Consider the following 11,594-nt stretch of genomic DNA (forward strand, 5'->3'; position numbering starts at 1 on the left):
TTAGCTGTCACAGCTCTCTTGCCATGCGACAAGCCTTAGCTGTCACAGCTCTCTTGCCATGCGACAAGCCTTAGCTGTCACAGCTCTCTTGCCATGCGACAAGCCTTAGCTGTCACAGCTCTCTTGCCATGCGACAAGCCTTAGCTGTCACAGCTCTCTTGCCATGCGACAAGCTTAATCGTCACAGCTCAGTAGCTCTCCTGTTGTAAATCATGCTTGTGATGAGAAAAGTTCAAATGCCTGTCAAAAAGTTGCATCTTGTCCTTGGGATTGTTAAAAATCTGATCCCCGCTTTGCTAGCATGCTAAACTGGTACTGTCCAAACAGATGCTTTGAGGACTGGTTTGGGGCCTGTAAAAAAAAAGCAAAATACTTTAATAATAATTTAATATATTATTAACGTTTTTTTTTTTTTTTTTACTTTATTCTAAGGTTATACAATGTATTGAATATAAAAATGCATGCAAAATTTAATCCAAATTGGTCAATATTTGGTGCAGTTATTTACCAAATGCAAATTACCTTTTTAGGTTTGTAGCTGTGTATACTGGGTAGAAATGTGGATGCTGAGGGTCTGTACTTGAACGTGGTGGAGAAGGTAGGTGCATGATGATAAGTAGATGCCAATGAGGATCCATGGTTTGGAACACGAGGTAGACTCAAGCCAGTCCCAAAGTTATGCTCATAACGCTTCTTCTTCTGCAATCATCAGGAACATTATACAGGTTTATATACATTTACTTACAAGGTTTACTTACAGCTTGCACGAATATGATAATTGTCAGGGTCAAGTCCATGTTGGAATCATAACATTACAATCGTGAAGCCGCTGAGGTTATATGCCATATACACGTATTTTGAGAGGCATTTTAATGAAAGCAGTATTTAACAAGACAAGAAATAGGAGTTACTTTTGTACTATGCCAGAAACTTTAACAAACATTTTGGAATAGTGAAATAAATATTTAATACTATAAGCTGAATAGTTTTACATAAAAAGTATAACTTTATACACGGCATTAACACAATTCAGGAAGCCGACATTTGCTCTTCTGTTTGTTTTGAAGCTGTGAAAGTACATATAGTAATATAGCCTATAGAGTTACCCTAAATGACCTAAAATTTCGCCCACAAATGTGCATATTTAGAGGCAAATCAATGTCAAAAAATCTTTTTTTTTTGGTGCTGAAACTTACAATTTTCCAGTAGAATATCATCCCCTGTTCAAGCAAACCTCAAAACACCTTTCTAAACTCAAAAGATCTCTCAGAATCAGGAAAAATTGGCAAGTCAGTCATGGGCAAAATTTGTGGTCGTTTAGGTACACTTTCACAATGTTTGTCCATTACTTAAAATAAATGGCATATCCCTGAATTATTATCATTTCAACTAATCAACTAAAGACCTTCTTTACATCTGCTTCGATGTAATGTCATTTATTTGACCAGCCAAAATGACCACTTCTTGAATGGTTGTACCCGAGCAACTACAGCTGTAACTCACTTGCTTCCTGGATGGTTGTACCAGAGCAACCACAACTGTAACTTAGCCACTTCCTGAATGGCTGCACCTGAGCAACTACAGCTGTAACTTACTTGCTTCCTGAATGGTTGTACCAGAGCAACCACAACTGTAACTTAGCCACTTCCTGAATGGCTGCACCTGAGCAACTACAGCTGTAACTCACTTGCTTCCTGAATGGTTGTACCAGAGCAACCACAACTGTAACTTAGCCACTTCCTGAATGGCTGCACCTGAGCAACTACAGCTGTAACTCACTTGCTTCCTGAATGGTTGTACCAGAGCAACCACAACTGTAACTTAGCCAATTCCTGAATGGCTGCACCTGAGCAACTACAGCTGTAACTCACTTGCTTCCTGAATGGTTGTACCAGAGCAACCACAACTGTAACTTAGCCAATTCCTGAATGGCTGCACCTGAGCAACTACAGCTGTAACTCACTTGCTTCCTGGATGGTTGTACCAGAGCAACCACAACTGTAACTTAGCCACTTCCTGAATGGCTGCACCTGAGCAACTACAGCTGTAACTCACTTGCTTCCTGAATGGCTGTACCAGAGCAACCACAACTGTAACTTAGCCACTTCCTGAATGGCTGCACCTGAGCAACTACAGCTGTAACTCACTTGCTTCCTGAATGGTTGTACCAGAGCAACCACAACTGTAACTTAGCCAATTCCTGAATGGCTGCACCTGAGCAACTACAGCTGTAACTCACTTGCTTCCTGAATGGTTGTACCAGAGCAACCACAACTGTAACTTAGCCAATTCCTGAATGGCTGCACCTGAGCAACTACAGCTGTAACTCACTTGCTTCCTGAATGGTTGTACCAGAGCAACCACAACTGTAACTTAGCCAATTCCTGAATGGCTGCACCTGAGCAACTACAGCTGTAACTCACTTGCTTCCTGAATGGTTGTACCAGAGCAACCACAACTGTAACTTAGCCAATTCCTGAATGGCTTCACCTGAGCAACTAGAGCTGTAACTTACCCGCTCCCTGAAAGGCTGTCATGACTGTACCTGAGCAACTACAACTGTAACTTACCCGCTTCCTGAATGGCTGTATCTGAGCAGGGAGGGACTGAGCTTTGGGGAAGATAAGGGGCGTGATTTCAGCTGGGGGGCCATGTTTGGACAGCTCCACCCTGGGGCGGACAATCTCCATCTTCTCCTCCTTAGCTGCAGCATTCTTGGCATTGTTGGTCTCATTCTTAATCTGGAGGTTTTTAATCTCGTTTTCCTTCTGGGCTTTGTTGGCCGCTGCTGCTCTCCTGTCAGCATCTCTATATTTAAATAGTAACAATTTTCATGTAAATGTGATAATACAATTTAACAATTAAGTAGAAGGTAGAAGATATGCAGATGAGCAATTTAATATGATTATGGTTATTAATGCTGTGCTGAAGAAGTTTTGGCGTACACATGTATGATGGCAGTTTACGGGTGAGGGAAATCTTTATACGCATAGTAAATCATCAACCTTTGTCACGTACATGTATCTGACGAACATCCAGAATGAATGCCACGGCAAAAACAGCAGGAGTTGGATAATGACACACAACCTCACTCGTCAAAGGCCTGCTAATCATACCTAAGCCAGCCCCAATTTAATATGTATTCATAGTTCTTCAATAAATAAGGTAGCCGAATGGTCTGGGCACTCTTTTGATTCAAGACGCCATTTTTGTGTGAGCAAATAAATGACAATTCTATTATTTAGTGTCCCAAACCTCTCACCCTAAATCCTTTTGACAAGTTAAAAATTTTCTAGATCAGGCCCTGATGAATGAAAGTTGTTTTTTTTTTTTTAGCACTATCCCTGACATCATTTATTAAGAACACTAAAGTGTTGCCAATAAGTATATAATAAAGAACTTACTCTGGTCTAAGGAAATCAATGAGCTTCTTTGTATATATGGTTACCTCCCTTTCCTTGATGTCGTCACTCCGAAAACCCTCTACACTTATATGCCATTTTAATAATCTTACCTGTACTCTTTGAAGTAAGGGTGCCTCAGGGACTGTTTAGCCGATAGCCTCTCCTCTGGGTCATACGCACACAGTTTGTAAATCAGCTCAATAGCCTCCTTTGGAGCGTGTGGTAACAATCTCTCCATACCAGTGCCTTTCTTTGAAGGGAAGTTAAAATTCATGCCTCTTGCTTTACTGCAACGAGAAAATATTCAGTTTGCAGGCTTTTCACTCACCACGGGAGCTGCTAAGTTTAAACTGTAAGACATGGTACTGTGTTGTAATTATGCGGCCTACCAAGTAAGTTCTGCCATACAGGTTGTTGGGAATTACGAACACTTTATAATGCATTATCCATAGAAAGGAAGATTGTATTTGGTTTACTAGACTTAGAATTGCTTCCAATCTAACATTTTATTTACGTGTGCAATTCACGAGCAACCTTGCACTGTGGAAATCTTTGCGCTGCCTCAAATGCATGCGAACTCAACGGGTGGACACTTTAGTCCAGTGACGAATTTCCACTTAGAATTCTCTTGATGTTTTTCGGAAGTATAGGCCTAGTGGGTATATTCAAATGCAACTCATTTTTGTCTTCAGCTGAATCACTTAAAAATTCTGAATTTCTTTCAGCGATATGTCCCTTAACAGTTGAAAAGTTCAAATCTCACTAGCTCATGATTTTTATGGGTTCCATATACACATCTTTCTACATCAAGAAATTTCATGTTTGAACAACTTAAATTATGAACTGTATGTATACATTTAAGATTTTATTTCACAAAAAAGTAATTTTCAAAGCCAACATTCTACATTTCATTTTTATCCAAAGATGTATCACTGACTGTCCCAACACTTATATTTTTTTCTATGTTTTCTATTTAGATAAATGTAGAGACATGTTAAACTTTAAAACTGCTGAGGGGAGACAACTCCACTACTATGACCATACACTGCAGATTCTGCATGAATATATTCAAATGTATGATTTTGTTGAACATTTTTACTGCTGCACTTCTAACTTATTACAGTATTATTGGAACAAGGTATGGATATGCCAGCATTATTACAACAAGGTCCTAAACAGTAGCCTAGGTACACGCTGTAATTCAAATTCATTATGAATACAAATATCTTGCGAGTTCATCAACTCTCTCAAACACTTGTCCCTTGTCCAAATTATGTATTCGTTTTGTGATGAATGTTTGAAGAATCATTAAACTTACTTCCTGAGCTTGTTGAGAACACCAGGTTCTGGTGTGCCCACAATGTCATGGATCTTGGCTATCTGGTCTACTTCATTGGAGCCTGGGAATAGAGGATGGAGGCTGAAAGCAGGGAGAAAACAAGACATCATTGACTGATCTGCACATTCGGTAAACTGTGTAATTCAACTAAATTATTGCTTTCTGCAGTTTTTAAAGAATTAAGCATACTTGTGTCCTTTGTGTGAAATCAAAATTCTTCCATCACATTTCAATGGAAACTATCACAAGGGAGCCATGTTTTTTTTTTTTTAGGAAACAGAGAAAGCTTACCAGGATATTTTGAAGTTTTGGAACTTCCTTGGAATGGCACCAAGTTAAAAAACAAGATTACACTTGATATTAATATACTGTTTTAACACACTACATACTCACCTGAGGATTTCAAAAAATACACAGCCAACACTCCACATGTCCATCTTATAACCATAGTAACCATCTGTCAACAAGCACTCTGGTGCTCTGTACCTGAGGTAAAAATATTGATGTCTGTCATTAAGTATCCTCATAAACACTAAGCAACTATCATTGTTAATGTATGTATATGTAAAATTTGCATGGGGTCGCACATCCAGTAATTAATTAGCTGGTAACCCCTTAGGGAAGGCACTTCAAAATAACTGGTACCTGGTAATCAGCAGACAGAACGTCTGAAGTCAACTTGAAAATGCGTCCATACCCACAGACACGTTTACAGTTTGTAGACTTGTTTACTTGTTTAGGTTTAATCAATTATGTGAGATTTTGTGTTGCCTTGCATATGTAGTAAGAGAATGCATTGTGACATTCACACCTGTTAACAGAAATTTTCACAAGTAAATGCAGCAATCAGCATATTGGTGGCATACTTTGTCTTGTAATGTACTTCTATTAAAAAATTTTTCACTTACATGAATTACAACACTTACCACCGTGTAGATATGTACTCTGTGTACTACAACACTCACCACCGTGTAGATATGTACTCTGTGTACTACAACACTCACCACCGTGTGGATATGTACTCTGTGTACTACAACACTTACCACCGTGTAGATATGTACTCTGTGTACTACAACACTTACCACCGTGTAGATATGTACTCTGTGTACTACAACACTCACCACCATGTAGATATGTACTCTGTGTACTACAACACTTACCACCGTGTAGATATGTACTCTGTGTACTACAACACTTACCACCGTGTAGATATTTACTCTGTGTACTACAACACTTACCACCGTGTAGATATGTACTCTGTGTACTACAACACTTACCACCGTGTAGATATGTACTCTGTGTAAGGCTGCTTAGAGTAGACACTCCTACATGATCCAAAATCAGCGAGCTTCAACACATCCTCCTGACAAACAAGACAGTAAATGCTGTAGTGTAATATTTATTTATTTATTTATTTGGTGTTACATTATCACAAATTTTTCACTTCTATGACAATGAACAAGTTTACATGAAGAGAAAACCACAAAGAACCCAGTGGAAATCAGGCACATCATCTACCACAATTTATTTATTTATTATTTGATTGGTACTCTACGCCATACTCAAAAATACTTCACTAGAACAACATGGAACAAAAAGCTGGACATGACTTCATAGCATCCCCATTGATGAGATGCTCCAGAGCCATTGCGTGTGTTAGCACGCTAACCTCTACGTTATGAAGGCCACCAGCCCCTATAAACACAACCATCCTCAATTACATATTTAGTAATGTTGTCAACAGCATTGTAAACACTGTGAATTCACACCTTAACAGCAACCTGTGTATACAAAGTTTGTTCTTTAGGGCTCAGAGCTACTCTTTTCAACATACATGAATGCCTAAAGCTTACAGTTTTAACTATCAGATGCTCTGTCAGTTTTTATCAAAACCTCCATGGTCATTGAAGAAAAAAATCTGGAAGTAAAGAGAAGATTTTGCTAAAACTCTTTAAGTTTGCAGTGAATGAAGGTGAATGAAAGTCTGATTTTTACAGTGGAGTGTAGATGTGATTTACTGACTTTATACAGATGGGATGCATGGAAGTTGACAATCCAGTTATGGAAGCATTTTTTATCATTATTTTTAAGCAAGTAATGTTGAAAAAAGAGCCTATGGATAGGAAAAAGTGGATTCCTTGCTATAAAGATCATATGACACATTTTACAATATAATTTACTTTTTTCAACAATTAGATATATCTTATTTATTACTGAAAAATACTTTATGCCAATTATCACAAAAGGCACACGAATTCTTTGTTTATACGAAAAATCAGGAATGTAAACTGTCAGTGCAAGATTTCCATTTTGTCAACTTTACTTTTTACTTTATACAGACATGTCAAGAAATACACTCACTCGTATTAAAATGTTCTCTGGTTTTACATCCCGATGAAAAATGCCATTTCTGAGAAAAAAAAGATGAAACAGAATAACTTAGATAACAAAGAGATCACCAGTGGGAGACAGATAAATACAAAAACTTCAAATTTATACATAAAATACATCCCCTTGTATCAGTGTGCTTTGCATGTATATGCATGTAAAACTTCAGGTCAATATATTCAATACTTGAAATACAGCCCCTGACATATACCTTAATACCAATTCTAATACACAATACAGTAATGAATTTTGTAATCTGCGGTAATTAATATGCACACAGCAAATCACCGGAGTTCAATACATGCAGTACTTTTTACGATAGCATCCTCATATGTAACTTTTTGTTTACATTGATTCTAGTACACAATACACTAAATCATGAATTTTGTAATCTGCGGTAATTAATATGCACACAGCAAATCACCGGAGTTCAATACATGCAGTACTTTTTATGATAACATCCTCATATATAACTTTTTGTTTACATTGATTCTAGTACACAATACACTAAATCATGAATTTTGTAATCTGCGGTAATTAATATGCACACAACAAATCACCCAAGCTCAACACATGCAGTACTTTTTATGATAACATCCCTATTTGTTACTTTTTGTTTAACACTGATTCCAGTACACAATACACTAAGACATGAATTTTGTTATTTATGCACACAGCGATATGCACACAGCCAATCAACGATGGAATGGCCCATTCGTGTCATTGTGCTCTATGTGTGTGCAAACCATAAGCTCAATACAAGCAGTACTTTTTAAGATACAATCCCTAACAGTTTGTTTAACAGTACTTTCCATGTTAAATTGACACTGATGCTCAGGGTAGAACATGAGCTATGAGCTAATAACAGATATCCATTACAACACAGTATTCATTTGTTCCATGAAATATTCAAGTAAGGCTGTCATGGCATGACATTCTAATGACATTTCTTTACATTGCACCTGGAAACGTTTACACATACATGTACCTAGGCATAAATATCTTAATCTCACTTAAAACTTTATGCTTTACTTCAAGAGCTATGTTAGCTTTAAATTTTATTTATTTATTTATTTGATTGTTGTTTTACACTGTACTCAAGAATTGTTAGCTTTAAAGCATGCAACATTGCACAATGGTATATGTTCCACTGTCCACTTACCTGTGCATATGGTCCACAGACTTGCACAGCTGGTACATGTAGTTTTTGACTGTCCTCTCTGGCAGGTAGTGCCGCTTACCTGTGTAGAAAGGAATAAAAATAGCATGATTACTTTTGACATGCAAGAAAGACATTTTTTTGTGTAGATTCAGTCTACAAGAGGGCTTCAATAGCTGTTGTGAAAAAACAGCACCTTCAAGAAAAACAGAAAGGCTACATCAAAACGTAATTGGTTGACCTTTTCGACCAGCAAGCGTCAAAGCACAGTTGTCTGCCAGACCGTGAAATATCAAGGATTCAAAACAATGAATGATGCCTGGCTGCTCCGTTTGCATAGTAGTGTCTTTGTCCACAAATGATATATCCATTAAGAAATAATTTACTTCATGGTTGATTCAGTTAATGCATTTATGGCTCTATACAAGTATGTCTGTGCATTTTAATGTAGCAGTTTAGCAGTCTGCATTTATCAAGGGCAAAAACATTATGTTACGTTACAGATCACAATGTGGTCAGAAGAGGCCACTCAAGTATCCAATGTTTTATAAGCAATTTACTAGGTTGTAAAAATTTGAATAAAAAAGTATTTCGTAAGTATCTATATAACGTTTTCTAATTTCAGTATAAACCACACAAGGGAGTTACATAGTCCCTACAAATCAAATAACAATATTATTAAAGCATTTAAATAACCAGGCACCTCACAGCAAAATAAACAAACAACATTTTGAGGTAATTTTTAATCCTAACACTCATAAGATGTATTTTCACTTATGGATTATGTTCATGTAATTATACTGTTGGAATCCACTGGAATTACACACAGCTAGCTTAGTACAAAAACTTGCAGTTTCACTTACCTCTTATCAGCTCATAAATATTCATATCCATGAGCTCACATATCAACACCAGGGTACCAGAACGCTTGTCACTGAAAGTGAAAGTAAGCAAATCCGAACATATTTCAAATTAACATCGCAAATGAACACAAACCACTGGCACTGTAAGGCATTCATTACATTTACTGGATAGATTTTTCATGTTGAAGGGTTTAACACTACATGAACTGATCAGTGAAGAAAGTCTCTGAGAGAGCCATGCACCACCATATACGTACAAGATCACTTCCTCCAGCTCCAGTATGTTTGGGTGAGGACTGAGTCTTCTCATCGCCTGAATCTCCCGCAGATTATTCACCTGATCTAAACTGTAACATGGAGTAACAAGAATTCAGGTGAACACAACATACGCCCCAACAAATGCATTTGTTCGAAATGTATCAAATACCAGCAGCATTGTGATGAGTATCATGCGTGACAGGAATCTTCATGGCTGTTGATGATAGCCATGTGGTTACTATGACAAATGCACAAGTGGACAAATGTGTCCACCAAAAATGAGAACTTTATGTGGAAAACAGTTGGAGTTGTAGCCCGGACCAATATATATATTTATATAGGCTATCTGATTATCATGACAACCATGAAAATGGCAAATGTGAGTCGTGACACAGCGTCATCTGTGCATCTACCAAAAATTCAATTCTATGTGGAAAACGGTTGGAGTTATAGCCCAGACACGAAATCATATCTATTTATATACATGTAGTATACATCCGAAAGGGCAATCTGGTAACTATGACAACCGTGGAAACAGACAAATGTGGCACATCGTCATCTGTGTGCATATGTGTCAACCAAAAATTAAAACTCTCTGTGGAAAGCAATTGGACATATAGCCCAGACATGAATACAAATGGACAGACAGACAGATGGACAAATGGGCAAAACTGCAATAACATAATTCACTCCACCTAAAGGTGTGGGCATATATAAAGAGGTAAATTTCCAGTCTTGGTAAAATTAGACCTATAATATACTACAGTTTTCCAGAGAAAAGCAATACTCAAATCAAATAAATGTCCAGAGTGACCCAAACTTCATATGAAATAACTGATATCATCATATTAGCTGAGAACTACAGGTGAGGAGCTTGAAAAGGAGTCTTTGCTAAATCCACTCAAAAATGATAGTTTCAAATTACATGAGCTTATTTACCCTTAAATATTTTTTTTAAAAATCTATTCTAATGTAAACATACTACATGTACATGTTTTAACATGGGTTAAAATATATAGTCAGGGCCATATCAAGAAAAACATTAAAGGTTCTGCCAAAATGCCAAACATAAATGGTGACATTGTGACTGTGCATAAAGGAATTCCAAATGATGCTTCCTAAGAGCTTTTGAGTCTGCAAATGATAGGAATTTAGATGAAAACTTAACCTTTTATTGGTAAACCATAATTTTTTTTGGTTTAATTTACTTGTTAGTTTTCATACAGCTTGTTTCATTGGGCAGCCAACAATTTGGGAGTCCAAACAATGACTCTAGATATAGCCCCGATAGTATAGTCACAGCCACAGCTTACCTTTCATAATGTTGCTTCATTTTTTTGCAGGCCCAGTATGAGCCATCCTTGATATTCTGGCATTTTAATACCTCTGAAAATGTCCCTTCACCCTTTTTTCCAAGGACACGGAACTCTATCATGCAAATTAAAAAAAATATATACATATATATATATATATCATTATCACATCACTTTTCTTCAGTCATTTCAGTGTTATTGAGAAATAACAATGTAATACTGATATAAAGGCATTTTAGCGCTTTTGTGACATTTTCTGTGATCTGTTGAACTGTTCTGTTGATATCAGGTAACTTTATTCACAGACTGACTCAAAAAAAATCGAACAAATGGGGCAAACCATTTTTAGGGGATTGTTTATATGTTCATGCCAAAAAGATAAGGAAACTCTGCCATAGTTATGTATATTGCACCTTTGTATTCACAACAAATTGTATACAGTACTGTAGCTATCCTTGTGGACAGTCAGCTAGAGTGAAAGTTAGTGAAAATGGGAGGGTAACTGAGCTGTTTGACCAAGAATCATAGGTTGCACATCACAGAAAAGATATATATGTCTTTTAGCTATAGCTATCAATACAGCTATGTCTTGCACTAATTTTCAACGTATAGTTATCCATCATCCCCTAAATAAGCTGCTAATATTTCTGCTTGTCTCCATCTATATCTAAATGAAATGTAAAATACAGCCTTATTTTGGACTTTGGTTGCTAAAGTGGACATATAGTTACAGCTTTCGATGTGCCATTTATCATAGTGTGTTTAAGGGTTTCCAAATTATATTGGACTGAACCGTGAGTTCTTTTTTAAAAAATGACATGTAGTAACTACATTTTCAAGTGCTACACAACTGCCTCTGATGAATATTAT

At 37.0% G+C, this 11,594-nt stretch overlaps 1 protein-coding gene across 1 annotated transcript; it reads right to left on the reverse strand.

The window, feature by feature from the left end:
* Positions 1–206: 206 nt before the first annotated feature.
* Positions 207–10,846, reverse strand: LOC135468604 (MAPK/MAK/MRK overlapping kinase-like). The gene is made up of 12 exons (XM_064746946.1): positions 10,725–10,846; positions 9,411–9,500; positions 9,154–9,224; positions 8,294–8,372; positions 7,105–7,153; positions 6,021–6,106; positions 5,137–5,229; positions 4,723–4,824; positions 3,515–3,691; positions 2,571–2,808; positions 523–699; positions 207–351 (listed from the first exon to the last, which is right to left on the reverse strand). Exons 1-12 carry the CDS (start codon positions 10,844–10,846, stop codon positions 274–276), a joined length of 1,362 nt encoding a protein of 453 aa, XP_064603016.1. The 3' UTR covers positions 207–273.
* Between the last annotated feature and the right edge of the window lie 748 nt (positions 10,847–11,594).

This window comes from Liolophura sinensis, chromosome 6 (assembly GCF_032854445.1).
Source record: "Liolophura sinensis isolate JHLJ2023 chromosome 6, CUHK_Ljap_v2, whole genome shotgun sequence".
NCBI classification, from domain to species: domain Eukaryota; kingdom Metazoa; phylum Mollusca; class Polyplacophora; order Chitonida; family Chitonidae; genus Liolophura; species Liolophura sinensis.

Coding starts and splice junctions, on each gene's coding strand:
- LOC135468604 (XM_064746946.1), bottom strand. CDS start 10,846: ATGATAGAGTTCCGTGTCCTTGGAAAAAAGGGTGAAGGGACATTTTCA. Junction 5,230..6,020: donor GAGTACATATCTACACGGTG/GTAAGTGTTGTA, acceptor TTTTTACCTCAG/GTACAGAGCACCAGAGTGCT. Junction 700..2,570: donor TACAGCCATTCAGGAAGCGG/GTAAGTTACAGT, acceptor TGATGATTGCAG/AAGAAGAAGCGTTATGAGCA.